Source organism: Sapajus apella, unplaced genomic scaffold (genome assembly GCF_009761245.1).
Source record: "Sapajus apella isolate SASKATOON/1434 unplaced genomic scaffold, GSC_monkey_1.0 scaffold28, whole genome shotgun sequence".
In the NCBI taxonomy this organism is placed as follows: Eukaryota; Metazoa; Chordata; class Mammalia; order Primates; family Cebidae; genus Sapajus; species Sapajus apella.
The window spans coordinates 17,263,063-17,282,161 of NW_022436968.1; the positions used below are offsets into that span (position 1 = coordinate 17,263,063).

General features: G+C 37.1%; 2 protein-coding genes across 4 annotated transcripts in view; one reads left to right on the forward strand and one right to left on the reverse strand.

Annotated features, from left to right (window-relative positions):
- Window positions 1–6,329, forward strand: part of LOC116561103 (tetratricopeptide repeat protein 30B) — a 6,709-nt gene extending 380 nt beyond the window's left edge. Inside the window, exon 2 of the mRNA XM_032292848.1 lies at window positions 4–6,329. Within this exon, the coding sequence (XP_032148739.1) occupies window positions 4–1,914 (1,911 nt within the window). The 3' untranslated portion in view covers window positions 1,915–6,329. The remainder of the gene's footprint in view (window positions 1–3) is intronic.
- A 2,146-nt stretch (window positions 6,330–8,475) lies between these two features.
- Window positions 8,476–19,099, reverse strand: part of AGPS (alkylglycerone phosphate synthase) — a 139,147-nt gene continuing 128,523 nt past the window's right edge. For all 3 annotated transcript variants that reach the window (XM_032292849.1, XM_032292850.1, XM_032292851.1), the window contains exon 20: window positions 8,476–14,156. In XM_032292849.1, coding sequence (XP_032148740.1) covers window positions 14,035–14,156 — 122 coding nt within the window. In that variant the 3' untranslated portion in view covers window positions 8,476–14,034. The remainder of the gene's footprint in view (window positions 14,157–19,099) is intronic.

The following is a 19,099-nucleotide window of genomic DNA, read 5'->3' on the forward strand; positions in this document are numbered from 1 at the left end:
GAGGCAGTGCAGCTGCTGGGCCGAGAGCCTCAGCGGAGCGCGCGGAGCCGCGCCGGCCTGTCGTTGCTGGGCTACTGCTACTACCGCCTGCAGGAGTTCGGGCTGGCGGCCGAGTGCTATGAGCAGCTGGGCCAGCTGCACCCGGAACTCGAGCAGTACCGCCTGTACCAGGCCCAGGCCCTGTACAAGGCCTGCCTTTATCCGGAGGCCAACCGGGTCGCCTTCCTTCTCCTGGATAACCCCGCCTACCACAGCCGGGTCCTCCGCCTGCAAGCTGCCATCAAATACAGCGAGGGCGATCTACCAGGGTCCAGGAGCCTGGTGGAGCAGCTGCTGAGTGGGGAAGGGGGTGAAGATAGTGGAGTCGAGAATGAGACAGATGGCCAGGTCAACCTGGGTTGTTTGCTCTACAAGGAGGGACAGTATGAAGCTGCGTGCTCCAAGTTTTTTGCGGCCCTGCAGGCCTCGGGCTACCAACCTGACCTCTCCTACAACCTGGCTTTGGCTTATTACAGCAGCCGGCAGTATGCCTCAGCGCTGAAGCATATCGCTGAGATTATTGAGCGTGGCATCCGCCAGCATCCTGAGCTAGGTGTGGGCATGACCACTGAGGGCATTGATGTTCGCAGTGTTGGCAACACCTTAGTCCTCCACCAGACTGCTTTGGTGGAAGCCTTCAACCTTAAGGCAGCCATAGAATACCAGTTGAGAAACTGTGAGGCAGCTCAAGAAGCCCTCACTGACATGCCACCCAGGGCAGAGGAAGAGTTGGACCCTGTGACTCTGCACAACCAGGCACTAATGAACATGGATGCCAGGCCTACAGAAGGGTTTGAAAAGCTACAGTTTTTGCTCCAGCAGAATCCCTTTCCCCCAGAGACTTTTGGCAACCTGTTGCTGCTCTACTGTAAATACGAGTATTTTGACCTTGCAGCAGATGTCCTGGCAGAAAATGCCCATTTGACTTATAAGTTCCTCACACCCTATCTCTATGACTTCTTGGATGCCATGATCACTTGCCAGACAGCTCCTGAAGAGGCTTTCCTTAAGCTTGATGGGCTAGCAGGGATGCTGACTGAGGTCCTCCGGAAACTCACCATACAAGTACAGGAAGCAAGACACAATAGAGATGATGAAGCTGTCAAAAAGGCAGTGAATGAATATGATGAAACCCTGGAGAAGTATATTCCCGTGTTGATGGCTCAGGCAAAAATCTACTGGAACCTTGAAAATTATGCAATGGTGGAGAAGATCTTCCGCAAATCTGTGGAATTCTGTAATGACCATGATGTGTGGAAGCTGAATGTGGCTCACGTTCTGTTCATGCAGGAAAACAAATACAGAGAAGCCATTGGTTTCTATGAACCCATAGTTAAGAAGCATTATGATAACATTCTGAGTGTCAGTGCTATCGTACTGGCTAATCTCTGTGTTTCCTATATTATGACAAGTCAAAATGAAGAAGCAGAGGAGTTGATGAGGAAGATTGAAAAGGAGGAAGAGCAGCTCTCTTATGATGACCCAGATAAGAAAATGTACCATCTCTGCATTGTGAATTTGGTGATAGGAACTCTTTATTGCGCCAAAGGAAACTATGAGTTTGGTATTTCTCGAGTTATCAAAAGTTTGGAGCCTTATAATAAAAAACTGGGAACAGATACCTGGTATTATGCCAAAAGATGCTTCCTGTCCCTGTTAGAAAACATGTCAAAACACACAATGATGGTTCATGACAATGTTATTCAAGAATGTGTCCAGTTTCTAGAACACTGTGAACTTCATGGCAGAAACATACCTGCTGTTATTGAGCAACCCCTGGAAGAAGAAAGAATGCATGTTGGAAAGAATACAGTCACATATGAGTCTAGGCAGTTAAAAGCTTTGATTTGTGAGATTATAGGATGGAATATATAGTAATAGCTGATAATGGCATTTATCAAATGGTTTATTATGTAAATTTGCATTGCTTTAACTTTTGGCATCTTTATATTTGTTACATGTTGAGCTTTGTACATTTACACATTATAAAAAAAATAAGCAGCTAAAACTTTTGCTGCTGATAAATTTCCCACAAAGTGAATATTCTAAGAACTTTTACCCCAGAAGGAGTTAGGAAAAATTCCAAACTTAGGAGAGATGTTTCTATCAGAAGTTGTAATGACTTTGTTTCCTTTGTTATCTTTTGTGCTCTGATGTAGCTTGAGGGGCCTTTGCACAAGGATTACCTCTTTCAGGGGCCAAGCAGTATCTCAGTAGTAGTTAAGAGCAGTCTTTAATCATTTCAGGGATTGTGTGTTCTATTCTGGCAATTTACTCTCACATTAATTTGTAATGCATGCTTTTTATATAGACTTTAGGATATTTTGGCAGTGTTTTCTATTATGGATATAATGCTTTACCTAATCAAAATTCCTTAGGTTGTAAGTGTTTATTTTTTTAACAAGCAAAAGTCAGTAAAAAATTTTGTTGCCTTAACAAAATTATGGTGCTATAATGTAGAGACAATGAACAATTATCAAAGAACAATTTTCCCTGGTTTTCTTTTGCTCCCTTTAATACATATATGAACAAAATACACTGTTACTATTTTCCATAATAACTTTTAAAATATTTATCTCTGTGACAAATAACAGAGGTATCCTGAGAATTCAGGGGTTTGGTTGTTTGTTTAAGAGACAGAGGTTTTATTATGGTTGGTGCCCAGGCTGGTATCTAACTCCTGCACTTAAGCAATACTCCCACTTCAGCTTCCCAAGTAGCTTGGGACTACTGGCACAAATCACTGGGTCCAGCTAGAACTCACTTCTTAATTCCTACCTTTGTGTTTGCAGTTTAGGATATGCTGGATATACAGTGTTTCCATGTTGTAACCTCTTGGATAAGGAAAAAATCTTGGCCACCAGGCCTGGCCAAAAATGTCAATTCTGAGTTGTAACATTCATTTCATGTCCACAACTCCCAATGGTTTTTTGGAGTTCCCACTGGGAACCACATAAATTCTGATCAGGCGTTTTATTTTCTGAACCTAAGAAGAGCTTTACTATTTGATTTCCCACTCCTCACTTCTCTCGCTCCACAAAAGGTAACTGTCAACCCTAATTTGACCTGGCTTAGAAAAATCAAGAGAATTAGATTGAATCATATGAAATTATTGATTTTGACAGTTTTTGATGTACACAACCAGCAGTTTCTTATGGCTCAAACTAGTAGCTTTCTTCTGAATGGTAGAGAACTTCTGCCATAACGAGATGATTTTTTTCCTTCAAGGAAAAGGAACCACTTAGCCACATAGGTACTGATAAGAAACGTGCTCAACATAACTCTTCTGTAGCATGACCTCCTGAGTGTTCAAATTGTATTATACCAGGAAATTTGGCCTCTTGTGAAGTTCAATCATTTTGAATTTATGGCATTTTAAATCTTAATTATCTGAGCTGCTATCATTTACCACTGATGCTTTAGTCTCAGTGGAGGACAAGCTTTGGAGGACAAGCAATGTTTAGTCACCTCTTCACTGTATCCCATAGCACATTCCATGTCTGGGAGATGTTCTTTGTTTAACAACTTCTGTACTAAAAGTGTTGCTGCATTTCAGCCCCTGTCAATCTTGGTAGCCCCTTAAGATTTAGAAAGTAAATGAACTGAAATCTTGTTTTCAATAGCCATATTAAAATTGTTTTTTTTTTTTTTTTTTTCCTATTTCTTCTAAACCACACTATTTTCTTTAGGGGAAAAAAAGGCATAAGTGTAACTAATGTTAACCAACCAAAAACAAATGTTTTCCAGATTTCCTTCTGCAAATAGCCTGGTCTTTATTTGGCCACAGTTTGTTTACCCAGGTGCTATGTGTTTGTGGTTTTCATGTATGTGTAATTTAACTTTTCAGAACATAAAGCTTTTCAGAATGGTTTTTAACCACTTGTTGCTGGGCAATTGGGATTTCCTGGTTAGTAATCTATAAGGAAATCCTGACTGCTCCCACCACCATTCATGATTCCCACCATGAATCATGACATTTGTCCCCTTCTTTACCCTGGCTCTCAGAGAAGCACCCACCCAGATTCAGATTGCTGCTGGCGACAATGAGGTCTTATGAACCGCACAGAGTCAGAAGTCTGGTGCTGAAGCCTGGGAAGACAGGGCATTCCTAGCTCCCCTGGCACTCGTTGCCCTTATTTTCAGGATATATATCTTTAAAACTCAAAGTACCCTGCTTTGCTTTTTGATTCTAAAAAGCAAATGACTTGACAATGACCCCATATTTTGCCATTTGAGTGAAAGCTTCTGTACCTAAAACTCGAATGAAAAGCTTTGTTCTGTGCTCCTAGAGTATATATATTAAGTGCTAAAAGTACTTTTCTTGACAAGGAGTTCCTTATAGAAATATAAGGAATCTTTTAAGATTTCATCATAATACCTGCATAGTCTATTTTAAAGGAATCAAATATTATTTCATCTTAGCCCCTTGATCTCCACATGGGCACACATAAAATAGGAGCATGTGCTTATACACAAGTAGTTGTATTTGTTTTCTCAGGAACAAGAACTTGATCTTTCTGTGCAGAAAGATCAGTGACATGACATGCCTGTCAAATTATTATTCCTCGTGACAGTCACCCTTTGAATGTGACCTCAGCTGCAGAACAGATGTTTGCTCTAATACCATCTGTGAAGGTCAGGTGTAGTGGCTAACTCTGACCCATTCATGAGAAGCAGACAACTGGGAACTGGGATCACTGGGTGGGGATGGAGGTGGGTCATCTGGCAATGAGACAGCTGTAATCATAGTAGGGGACACTCCTAACCTGAGGGTGTATGGCCTCATAGTCTTAGATGAGCACCTCAGATGGAATCCATACAGAATCAGTGATAGGTTTGGCCCAAGGTTAGAATGATTTCTCTAGAGAGGGCTATGGGATAGATGCCCAAATAAATATACTTATTAGGAAATGTGAGATTAGAAAGGGTAAATGGCTTGGAGGGGAAGCTTTAGAAGTGTCTTTCTGATCCCTCTGCCCCATAATCCTCATCTGGGCTCATTTTCTCGCTGGTGTCCTGGAGGGTTAGCAGTGTTGGAAGTCTGACTATAGTTAAGCAGAGTGAGACTGTCTAAACCTAACTTTAAAAAGATAACATCACTCAAGAAAGACTTTTCAGGTGAGTATCAGAATTTTCAAATATAATTTTTATGTTTCATTTTCTTTTTCTTAATGACCCTTCTTTTTCTTAATGACCTTGGGTGATCTGTATTTCTGAGGGTGTTCTCTGCCACAGAGTAGCTTCCTGGCATTAGTGTGGCTTGCAGCTCACTCTCCACCATTCACCAAATGCCTCTTATCCCTTGTTGACCTACCTCTGGGACTAAAGTGACATTTGGGTTTTCTGTAGTTTTCACTTTTGGGGATATGCCCTTTGTAAGTCAAACCACATTTTGTCATGAGCCAGTAACTCTTGGTTTTTGGTTGTCCAACTACATAATCACCATGACTGTAACCGTCAGATTCTAAGCTGATACTTTCATTCTAGTTATGATATATACTTTTTGAGTACCCTAATGTAGCTCAAACCCTTCAGCAGCAACCTGAATTTTTAAATTAGTACTTTTAAGAAATTGTGACTTTCCGAAGAACCTAGATTGTTGTCTCTAGAGTATAATAAAACATTTATTTAATCTCTAACAGTTCTTTGAATTTCCAGTCTCTCAATGTAAGACGTATAACTTATAGAAATAGGTTGTCTTATATTTTAAAGTGCAGCTCAAAGAGTACAATATTAGTTATAAAAGTGCAGATTTATTAACTCCATCTGATACAGCACTTCCCTTTATGAGTTTCATATTAAACCCACAAACTTATCAGTGCAGGATACTGTGGGTTAAACATTTACACAGCAAGACAGTATCTGAGAAAAAATCCTTTCTGGTACTCTATGGCATGTGGTCACAAAGATAGCAGCTTCTACTCTGTAGTAGGAAGAGACTCCATTTCTTTACTTGTGCCCTTCTGTAGAGGACAATAACTAATAATCTACTTTAAAAAGAAATGCTGTGTACATCATAGTCATCCAGCACAAGTAGCCTACAGCAGTGAGGCAGCCAGCACACAGGTACTGGAGTTTGCTACCTGGTTCCACAGCCCTGCAATGCCACTTCCCAGCTACTAATGGTGGGTGCTTCTTAACCTAATTAAACTTCAGTTTCTTTTTCATGAGTAAAAAGGGGATGATACCACTTACTTCACAGAGTTGTTGTGATAACAATAGTACCTTCTTGCCTGTCTGGCAAAAAAGGGTGAATTTAAAAATTAATTATATAGTATTCAGCAAAAAAACACAGACTCATTAGAACCAGTGAGACCACGTTGAAAGGTACCTCAGAGATTTTCATTTTATAAAAGAAGAAATTAGGTCCAAATAGGGAAAGTGACTTGCAGTTTGTAGAGAAAAATGAATCACACCCAAAATGTCCTGAATAAAACCTTATCCACTGTGTTCTTATATTTAGAACCCTATATTCTTCTAAGTTACTTTACAGTGGTAAAATTCTGCCATTTTTAAAACAGAGCAGCTTCACTGATCTAATGTTAGCACAATGAGGTACGAAGGACGTGGCAGAACTAGGCAAGGGTAGATTTCAGAGCTTGTCCTAATTAGGTAATACCTGGCCCATTCAATAGACCACATCAGAAAATGCAGCAGAAAATGGGTTTGATCCATTTAAAAAGAGAGACATGCCCCTGAGGCCAAACACAGGCAAAAGAAAATGTGAGGGCAGGAAGGTCTCATTTCTTTTTCTTTCTTTTTTTTTTGAGATGGAGTCTTGCTCTGTTGCCTAGGCTGGAGTGCAGTGGTACCATCTCGGCTCACTGCAACCTTTACCTCCTGGGTTCAAGCAATTCTCCTGCCTCAGCTTCCCTGGTAGCTGGGATCACAGGCGTGCGCCACCATGCCCGGCTAACTTTTATGTTTTTAGTAGAGATGGGGTTTCACCATCTTTGCCAGGCTGGCCTCAAACTCCTGACCTCGTGATCCACCTGCCTTGGCCTCCCAAAACGCTGGGATTACAGGCATGAACCACCACACCCGGCCCTAATTTATTTTTCTTATAGGGTAGCACAGGAAACTGTAGTAGTAACTTTATCACGATTTCAGTGGGGCAGGAGAAAATGTTAAGTAAACATGATTACTTGTTTATCTGGCATAAATGCGGATTAATTGAAAAAGCATATTGGGACCAAAATGTAAAAATATAAGGTAGACAACTATATGCCAAGTGAAAGTGTGGCTGTCTGAATCCTAGAAACTCTTTCAGGGATGGAATGTCAGGGTCAGGCAGGCTTTTGCAATGTACCAGTTATTTGTCATTACTTGGATGAGAATCCAGACAGTATTTGTCTCAATTTACTGATGACCTGAATCTTGATGGCACAGAAAATATTCTAGGTAAGAGTCAAGATCCAAACATTTTGAAAATATGGAACTAACTCTACTAAGATACAAATTTTAGTAAAGCTAAATATAAATAATGAGCCTTTAAAAAATCAGCCTCCAAGGAGATGCGGCCAAAATGTTACATGAATAAGACAACCTTTGGTAAATGGCATATAGTTAGTATGAGCTGACAGAGCAATGCCCACCAAAAATGCTTTTTTATTAGTCATTAGAGGAAGCACTGGTACTACTCTGGAGATTTGTTTTCAGGCATAGACACCTCACTTTAAAAACATCAAACGGGCACATGTGGGGAGGATTAGGAAGGTAAAAGTCTAGAAATCAAGAGCAAAGGTTGACAGGAGACGGTGCTGAGGAACATGAGACCTGACTTTAAATACCTGAAGAGCAACCCTTCAGCAGAGCAATTGGACAATTCTTTGACTAAAGGTGGCAGAATTTGTATAATGGGTAGAAGAGAAACACAAATTTCAGTCTAAAACACAAAAAACTTCCTAATATCTGAAGATTACGGAGTTGGAAAAGGCTTCCAGAGGCTTCCTGGAAAGGCAATGAACTTGCATTTGTTCACAACAAATGTTCAGGACAACTGCTTATCTGTTTGTGGCCTGGGAAACGTTAGGTAGTGATTATGTTCAGATGGGATGAAATAGAAATAAGATGGGATGATTTCTAGGGTTAATTCAATCTGAACTTATATAGGCCAGGTAGAAAATTGCTTTTCCTAACTACACAATAGGAGAGCTAAAATCTTAGTGTGGCTAGCGATTATTGAAATGTATCATGTAAGACAGAGTTAAACAGGTCTAACCTTCAGTCATTTCAGAGTCCAGACAGCTACAACCTTGCTTTCAGTGTGGGAGTCACAGGCAGGGGTGTAATCAGTATTTGTCCACATGCTCTTCACTACCAGAAAGAGTACTCAAGCGTACAAAGTGCATCCTGTTTGTTTTGCCGAGCATAGCGTGCTGGAAACAAAGATTAAATAGAACCAACATGAAATAAATAACAATTTCTATAACAATGCATGGTTGTGGTATTGTTTTATTTTTCCCCAGCACATCTTAAAAATCACACATGGGCATTTGCTTATAGAACAGTACAGTCTAAGAAAACCAGTAAGAGGAGAATCTGAACATACACTGAAAGCATGGAATATTGACTATGTGTTGAGCCCTTGTGGAAAACAGTATGGCTTAGTCGGAATTGACAAAGCTATGCTGGAATCTCTCAGGAATTTTCCTTCCCACTGCATATCCCCTTTTAGACCATGAATGTAAAGAGAAGAACTGTTTGTATGCATTAGTTACAGCAATATAATGGCTTACATACAAGTGCTTACCCACATGTAGTTCCCAAAGGATTACTACAGTACTGGCAGGAATATGTACTGCCTTGGAGGAAGACTCAGGATAAGATATTATTCAAGTCAAGTTGTATCAGAGCCAAAGTATTTCAAAAAAGGACTTAGCAAAAAGGACAAAAATTAATATAACCTACATATATTTCTCACAAGATTTAATCATCGTCCAGGAACAGAAATATTCGTTATTCTGAAGGCACCATCACACAAAAAAGGACTGACACACAATATTAGGAATAAAAACCACCTGCCTCCCCACCTCCACAGGTTCTGCTCCTCAGAGAGCTTGTGAGCAAACATCCAAAAAGAATGCAGTGAGCGTCTTGAGGCTCAATGCCACATCCATCAAGCCACAACTTAGGGCTACTAGGTTGGTTCAGTAGAATGAAAATGTAGGAATGAAAAGCAACATACAAATCCCATTGACTGATTAGATGTGTATCAGAGTACAGGTCTACCATACAATTAGTTAAATATACTAGAACAGATTATCCAAAACAACACTGTGGAAAGAATTACCAGTGTTTTCACATACAACTAAATTCCTGACATGTTCTCGAAGAGGAAGAGCCTTGAACTGCTGAACAACCTCTGTCTAAAGACATCCTCTCCCACTCATTTAAAATAATGGCTATTTCATGGAAAAAAAAAATCCCAACAAGGCACTATGAGCTTTTAGGGATACAGTATAAGTAGCTCAAAAGACAACTACTTATAGAAACTTGTATGCCAGTATGAGCATTTCATCTCCTTTTCTGATATGTGAACAAGATTACTTTAAAGGAAAAACATGTTTCCTAGGGTGCTTGTGGTGTTCAGGAAAAACATGGCCAACAATAGATTGTCTTAAAAACATGTATGTATGCTGCTTAGAAAGCCACCATAAAACAGATTTTTTTCCTTTTCTTTCTCACTCAAGAGTTGGAATTCAGAGTCTCTGTACAATGTTTTTCCTTGTGGAAAAATAATCTCCTTTGGAAACCAAAAAAGAAATCTTTTCATGTTCACAGAACTAAAGTTACTAATTTCTGTGATGATTCTTTGGCTTGAGTGTTCTATATATCAGTGGTCCTTACTCTGATTTGTTAAGGAATTGTGATTAGAAGAGCACAAGAGTGTTCAATCTTTGAGGATCTTCCAAAGTTCAAAAGGGAATGCTTCAGGTTCACAGGAGTCTCAGTGCCTCCTGAAAATATAGCATTGCTTTTAAAAAAATGATTAGAGATTGACAAAACCTAGCTAACAATATCCTCAGCTATAAATCCAAAGGGATTTAGTCAAAAGTAGGTTGCACTTGATTATGCTACAAGCAACAAAATTATCAGAATGAATTTTGTGTTTTCAAATCAGTGGAAATATGAACATGAAAAACTAAAGTTAAAAGAAAAACCCATATGCAAACAGAATAATAAACAGCTTCACACTCCCTTTGAAGAAAAAAAAATCTTAGACCCAGGTCCATTTTATTAATAATATGTACTATAATCTCTTGACATTACAAGTAGTTTTTACAGTTAAATTTCACACTGAAGACAAACACTGATTGGCTTAGGGAGCAGAAAGCTGAGTAACTTATATCCTTTATATCAGACACTATATTTTAACAGTTTAAGAAAAGCTTTTACACTTTCTGGATTTAAGCATCAATGTGTAAGTTGTTTCCTTTACAGGAAACTGAAATTACTAAGAATTAAGTGACTATACTGACATATGGCTCATTTGGGAACATGAAGCCTAGGGCAAAGCCAAGCTTCTGTAAATCATAAAGTCAAAGCTAAAACATTCTGGATTCTTCAAACAAATGGGCACTTGTTATTTTCCACTTTTCTTCTACCATGAGCTAAGCCCTAACTAAAATCAAAGTTGATAAGGATTAAGTGGTAAACAAAAAAAATTATTAAAGCTGTCTTTAACTCCTGTCTCAGTGTTTTAAAAAATGTAGATATGCTTTCCATAGCATTCCATTTTGGCTGCCTCATGCACCAGCACCTGCAGTGAATCAATCTGTAGTAAGTAACTGTGTTCTAACATTTATATGGAATAGTAGTTCAACCAAACCCGGCCCCATTTGAACAGCCAAGGGAACACACTTCAGTGTAGACCTACAGAGCTTCTCTGATAAGCTACAGTTAATATAAAAGAATATGACAAAGGAAAGTCTGGGTGCCAACATGCCGAAAGCCATTTTCAAAAACGCAAGCTAGGACTTAGCAGTTACTAACAGACTACTCTGTAGGGGGAAAAGGTTTCCTTGCAACCATCTGTATCTGGTATAATATACACACCGATGGAAGCTCATCCTTTACTGCAATTTTGTTTTCAAAATACATCAATATAGTTATGCAAACTAGAAGGCTTCCAACCTCATAAATAACTTTTAAGTAATAGTACTATAATATCTAAGTACTTTTAGGAAGAAAACTCCTACTTCCTTAGAAGAAGAAATAATATAATCCTCTTTTTTCTTTGTGTAAAATGATGGGCACAATAAACACGTGGCTTCCACAATTCTTACTAAGCTAAAAAAGCTCAAGTTACTTATCATAAGACTGAATTGACTTATGTACTACTAGAAATTGCACGAAACATTAAGGCAACAGTTTTTTAAGGATCAAATAAAGCCTGTTCATATTGAGTCTTTAGTATTCAATGCCATTTCTCACTAGTGGCAAGTTACCATTCTCACTGAAACCCCAACCCAAATGTGACATTACCAAATTTAAATAAAATATTGCAAATATGACTAATTTAAGAAAGTCAGTGTTATGCAGTACTGAAAACCAAATAGGCAACAGGTTTTTAAAATTTAAAATAAACATTAAAAATGAGTTAAGAAGCATCACGTAGTGTTCTCCTAACTTTTATGAAGTCATTTTAAGATACTATAGAAATAAGAGATATGGTTTAAGTGCTTCTGTGCATATTCATGAACTCAGTCCTCCACAGATACTAAGTCTATACTGAGGCACCTCCCAGAAGTGGGTGTGTAAAAGTTGGGCTGGGGATGGAGGGAGGCTTTCTGACTTATTAAATCAGAGCAAAACAGTACCGATGAATGTTCTTGTGTTTCAAAATGATTTCGGTAGAAGTTATTCCACCTGCAAGATGGAGTCACCATTATAAAATCAAGATTGGGGAGTCCTGCATATACATGGAAAAAGAAAAACAAAGATATAAATCATGAATTTCCTAAGGTTCATGTAGAATAGTGAACACAATAATTTCAGGTGTTACATTTATAGTTTCCTAATATCAAGCACAGATTTCTGAGGTTATTGAAATTGAACTCCCTGGGAAAGAATGTTATTAACAATCACATGCAAAGGAATGGATCTGCTTAAGAACCTGTTTTATTTTTTCAAAATTACTCAGAAACATATTATATATATACTTCCAGTAAGACATTAGTACCTTCTTTAATTTTATATTTTGATCACCAATTAGAGAAATTACCTTCATGAACATTTGCATGTCATAAAGCTGAGACTTTTATATTTCTAGAGGCAACTTTCTCATCAAGTGTCCAACTAGGTTAAATATCAAGGGCTTAAAGCAAAGATCTACTGGAAATTTTATAATTAAAAAATAAATCACCAATGAAGAGAGGCAGCTTCTAAAAAATAAATAATTCATTTTGCTGTTAAACATATTTAATTCTAATTTAATTACAGATTTATTAATTTGAGGCCAATTTTAATAGTTAAAAATTATCATTTTGAAGTCTTAAAAATATCATTTTGTCAATTTTAAATTATTATTTTTCTGGTTAAGGCTACTTCTGATATAAAACGTATCAAACGGCCCAAAAATACTTTGGAACTGTTGCTACATACACAGACAGTGCATCCTTTTAAAGGATTGTCTGCATTTTGACTTACATTATCTGATCAAGTATTAGTTTTAAAAAATTATCAAAAGTTAGGTATTGCATTAAGAAAAGAATCCATCTCAAAATGTGAATCATGAACCTTGGCAGACAGTGATTCAAAGTAATCATTTCACTTTAATATCCAGATTTGAATGTACAAATGCTTGCTAAATGTGATTAATGTTCTCATTATTTAAGAAACAGGATATTTCAAACTTTTTCTTATGGTATATGCACTAATACATTACATTTAAAAAAAATTTAGGTTAAACCAGTTATTCAAAAAAGGCATTAAACCATTATTAAAAGCTAAATTGAAACTTTACTTTTTATATGAAAACTTATCATGCCATTGGGGTTAATTTTTTAAAAGCAAAAATAATATTTGTCATTGAAACTGTTGAGGCTTTCAAATTCAGTAGCTGAATGATTACTGTTTCTTTAGCCAAACAATTCTTACAACTGGAGACATTAAATGTAAGGAATCTTCCTTCTGCTCATGCTGTAGCTGCTGCTTCTGCATCTCAGCAACAAGAACGTGAAATCAGAAACACTGGGACTCAATGTTGAATAAAGGCATTCATTTCATGGTAAACCTGTTCTTCACTTGCAATGAGGGATGTCAGCTTTTCTTACAAAACATATTATCAATGAATTAGAATATAACAATAGGTTATCTCAGTGATACAAATACAACTCATATTTCACTAGAAACAGAAATATGGAGAACAAAAACATGTCCCTTAACAGAATAATTTGTATATTGATGATTTAAGGTTTTATGCATGTATACTAATTTCAAAGAAAAACATAGGCCAAGCACCTTACAGAAGTGAAGTCTTTCTAAATAATAGGTTGCCTATATTCTTTCACAAATATCCTTCCCCTTAATGGCCTACTCACACTAGAATATGCTCTTAAACAATGGACATGTGTATCACTCCTCAGTGGAATCATTCCCTAGACATCTGCTTCCCAGAAACGTTCTTTTAAAAAGAGGCTAGCTGAGCAATCACTGATACCAAAATCTGCCTTTGTCCCCCAAGAGGAAGCATCAGTACAAAACAGCTGGCAGCAGCTTCCTCTGGAATAACTGGCAGCCTTGTGCTGCCTAAAATCTAAAATGACAACCAGTTGGCTGTAAAATGACATACCTACAATGAGAGAGATTTAGGAATACCATCTGTCAATCCATAGATGTAGAAACAAAACAAGCTACAGAATGAAACAAACTTATTTTAAACCAACAAACAAACGTATCCAAAATATAGTCCATGATATATCTGATTACTGGTATAACCACAGTTGAAAACTTAAAAAAACAGTGATATTTTTTGTAATGATACTAATGGATTTATAAAAGGTTTCTGTTTCCAAAGATGTTATTGGGGTCCACATATTCCTTGACAGACTTCAGCATCCCAAAGCCGACATCAGAGATACTTTCCTTTAGCCATTGCTTCCGTAACTTGCCCACTGGAAAAACAAAATCAAAAATGCTTCAATATATGCTATGATGCTGGGAACCAATCAATCTTGTGACCATGAGTGAACAAACACTGTGTGATAAATGCTTTTATTCAAAAATGAGAAATGTTTTGCTTTATTTGATTTATTGAGCCCACCAGACTATCAAGCTCATTAAGCCCAATGTATTCCCAGGGGAAGTCTGTGCTCCACAGTGTCTCCTTTCTCTGTAAACTATGAAATGGAGATTGAAGGAAGCTTGGACGGAGATTATAGCCCACTTTACAAATAACAAAATGAGAAAAAAGTGCATTTCAAAAAAACCCACCTCTGCCTTAACTACCACAATGCACCCAAGTTTTAGAGAAAACGAAGTTAACTAAAGAAAAACATCATACTGAGATGAATTTGTTGGGTAAATTTAGCAAAAATGACAGGATATATATCCTTAAAATATTTTTAGAAACATAAAGGCTTAAAAAAATAAGAAAATTTGAAACTTTAATAGGCTTAAAAAAAAATCTGGCTATAAAGCTTCTATTTACATTTTCTTTTCACAGTACTTTTAAATAAATTTGCATGTTCCCAAATAATGGTTACTTTCTTTCTACTATTTTTCCAGATTTAGATTTTCTTTTTCCTAAGGCATTTAATAAATCAAATACCAAATCCATCGTAAACTTAATCTTTTGCTCTTACATACTGTACAAAGTTCCCTTTTTTTGTTTCTAAGTTTTGCTAATTTGTTCTGAGAATAGTGAAGCAACATAATGATTAGCAGCATAAATTACATTTCAAAAGGTACTCAATGAAAAACATAACCTTTCTAAGTAGAACTTTTGTAAGAAAGAATATGTACTTAATCCGTGAAAGAATTCTGAAATGTCAAACTTGCTCTGGCATTACAAAGCAAAGCAATATGCTAATTTATCTGTGGCAAAATAGATAAATCTTTTAATTTACAGTTAGGATTATTTGTAGTTGTACTTTTCCAAAAAACCCATTATTGTAATAATTGAATTCAAATGGTCATTTTCCACAAATGTTCATTAATGATCCAAAGTAATCAACAGTGATTTAATTGACCAACTGAAATGGGAAGCCTTCTTTCATTAAAGTATTCAGCCTGTCATTCTAAAATGCATTCCCATTTATCAGGCTGTAGTGATACATCATAGCATCTGCCTTTTGGAAACCTTAAATACCATTTTAAGCTCAACTGAAACCACCTTTTGTGTCCAGTTCTCCAAGAAACCATCAAATTGTCATCAAAATAATAAATACTATGATAACCTGATAACCTCAGAAAGCAAATTATCTGCTTGGCTTTCAGAAACAAAAAAAAAGGTTACTGATATTACGATGGGGGAAACAAGGTTCAGCAGAAAAAAAAACCTTAAATTCAAAATGAAAAATTCTGTTTGAGATAGCTCTAAAACCGGAAGGTAAGAAGTACAAATTCCTACTCACGCAATTTCTAAAGATATTCTACCAGGACCTTCTAATATGTCCTAAGGGACTGACCATGACTATGATTCAGTCTGTTTTTTCACATGCAAATGGACTGGACTCTAGTCTTTTCAACTCTAATATTCTATGATTTAAAGCACTTTTTAAAAAAGTTAAAAGTCAGATTTTTCTAGATTTGCTCCACAGGATTTTTTTTTAAAAAACAGCTATTATGTGAGTGGTAAAAGTGGCATTACTATATTATTATGAGCTGCTCACACTGAAGCAGCTGAAGAGAGAGGGGTGAAGAGAGCAGTCAATGCCAGTCTCCACTGTTATCTGTAATATAGTTTCACTGAATGTATCCTGTGGTTATGGATGTAATTGTCCTGAAAAGACTGCAAACAACTGCTCCAACAAGATGGAGCACATTAGAACCTCAGCAGGATGCCCAACAGCTAGCTTGTCTGCCTGGTTTTACACCTCTAGTAATAATGCAATTCCACAAGGAACTGAACCATCATCTGAGAAGCCACCCAACAGCCACTGCATATTTAATGAAGTCACTCACCAAGCGCTAGAAAACAGAAGGTGCTTGGAGTGCATCATTAGTTCTGTCAGAGAGATAATTTACACATCTATCTTGTCAAATTTTCTATGGTTTATACTTTTGCAATAATCAATCTAACATACATTTGATTAGTGAACTAGAAAGTAAAAAAAAAAAAAAAAAAAAAGGCAGTACAGCTAACAAAGCTGTGGCCCCTCATAAACACATTTGATGAAAGCATTTAACCCCTTCATGGCAGAGGTCTGGGGCTTCTTCTGCCACTGATAACAGAATTTGAACTGGGGTCAGAAATCTTGGTTTATGCAATTAAAGGTACTAGAAATCTTTGGCTTTGTTTAATAATTTAAGTCAACTGCTTCAAAGAATACAGACAGAAAACACATGCAAACAAAAACAGTCAATATGCCTTAACAACAAGACAATTACTGGAGTCTTCTTGAGATTCTGGAGAACCTTATGTAACTACCTCACATGGATCAATAAAACAACAAACCACCACAGGCACTACTCTTAGAGAAGGAACACACTTCAAAGTACAAGATTTTTATTCCAGAGCTAAATACCACCATTAATAATGCCTTTTGTACAATTCTTAGTTGTACTGCTAGGCATTCAGAAATTAGCTGACTACACTGATCTGTACCCATTTAACACATGGGTATATAACTATATAGCAGTTTCTTATTAAACACCTGTAAAGCTCATTTTCAAAAAGGGAAGAAATTATACTCTGTTCCTTTTATAGCATGCCATATTAAAGGAAGGGAAAATGAATGACTAAAGACAGTAAGTAACAGGTGGCCTAAAACTATTTCGATTTACCTTGTATGTGATAGTTATCTACTGAAAGGCATGTGTGCACATACCACATAAAGTCTATTCTTCTTTTTAGACCTGAATCATCTGATGTAGGGTATTCATAGCTACTGACCCAACACATTTCTTTGACTTCTGATGCTCTACAAGTATAAATCTAGCCTAAGAGTCAACACCAGAGCTACAAAAAGCCAAGATCATTATTTCTGAAAACAAGATAAGTCCCTTATATTCCATAATTCTCTACTGTTCTAAATATATGATTCTTTAAGTACTTAAGTATTTAGATATATTTTATATGACACAAAAAAGATGGGCCAAATACTGAATATTACAGAAACCTAGGCCAGGCACAGTGACTCATGCTTGTAATCCCAACATTTTAAGAGGTGGACAAGGTGGGAAGATCATTTGGGCCCAGGAGTTCAAGACCAACCTGGTTAACATAATGAGACCTCATCTCTAAAAAAAAAAAAAAAAAAATTTTTAATAAAAATAAGACGATGGCACTAAAAAAAAAAAAACACTTCAAAGAGCAATTATGAACAAATTTTTAAAATACAAAGTCTCAGTAAAGAAATAGAAAGTCTCGGAAAGAAAATGAAAGATATAAGGAAAAACTAAAAAAAAAAAAAAATTAGAACTAAATAACTAAAATTATTAATAAAATTATCTAAATAAAAAACTAAAATTAAAAAAATAAAAATAGGCTGGGCATGGTGGCTTACACTTGTAATCCTAGCACTCTGGGAGACCGAGGCAGGCAGATCATCTGAGGTCAGGAGTTTGAGACCAGCCTGGCCAACATGGTAAAAACCCGTCTCTACCAAAAATACAAAAATTAGCTGGACATGGTGGCGGGGGCCTGTAATCCCAGTTACTTGGGAGGCTGAGGCAGGAGAATTGCTTATACCTGGGAGGCGGACACTGCAGTGAGCCAAGATCGTGCCACTGCACTCCAGCATGGAAGACAAGAGGGAAACTCTGTCTCAAAATAAATAGATAATAAGCTGGATGTGGCGGCATATGTCTGCAGTCCCAGCCACTCAGGAGATTGAGGCAGGAAGAGAACTTGAGCCCAAAAGTTTGAGGCTGCTGTGAGTCAAGATCATGCCATTGCATTCTAGCCCAGGTGACAGAACGAGACAAAAGAAGAAAGGAAGGGAGAGAGAGAGAGAGAAAGAAAGAAGAAGAGAAAGCAAGAGAAAGAGAAAGCAAGAGAGAAAGAAAGAAAACTGATGGTGGGGGATTTTTTCTGCTTAAATTAAAAATGGAGTTCACCTTTTAACAATTTAATTTCTAATAATGTATATACAGGCTGGATAAAACAAGTTTTATGTGTTCTTCCACACATGGTACATTTTTAAAACTTTACTTTTGGAACAGAGAATATGGAAGCTTTCAGATATAGTTTTTCAAATTATAGGCTTACTATTCCCCTGGATATTAAGAGATTCAAGAAAGAATGTAAGAAAGAAACTGTGGTATGATCGACAGCATAAATGAATGAACAGGCATGTATGCAAGGGATAAGAGGTAAAATGATGTGCATGGAAAATGTGGACATGGAGGCCAATCTGGCAACCAAAAATTATCTGGAACTACTCCTTGAAGCTTAAGAGATTGAAGATTTAGCAGAAACTACCAAATAGTCCTAACCTAAAGGGGATAAATCCAGGGTCTGCTGGTCACAGAGGTCTCTAGCTAGGTGAATTTTAAATTTTTAAATCATACATATGATTATAAGTCAAAAGGAATTATTATACACTTATTAAAAAGAACAAATTATGAAATGGGCCATACATTTAGAAGATTATTGAAAGTGAACCTCAGAAGTAGACTTCAGCCAAAGCAAAAAGCACCTAACCATTATAACAACTATATTTTGAAAGTTCTAGTTTGAGTATCCTGAATATCTCTTTAGCACTATTCTATAGGTCGGATTTTAAAAAGAAAATATAGACTTAGCTGCTTATATGAGTGATCCGAGCACTAACTTTGTATTTCAAGATTTAATTACTCTGACCAAACTACTGCTGGATTTTATGTAAGAAAGTAGTGCTAGAGGGACACCCAGCCTCTTCCCAGGATTAACTGTTTGCTAATCACATGAAAC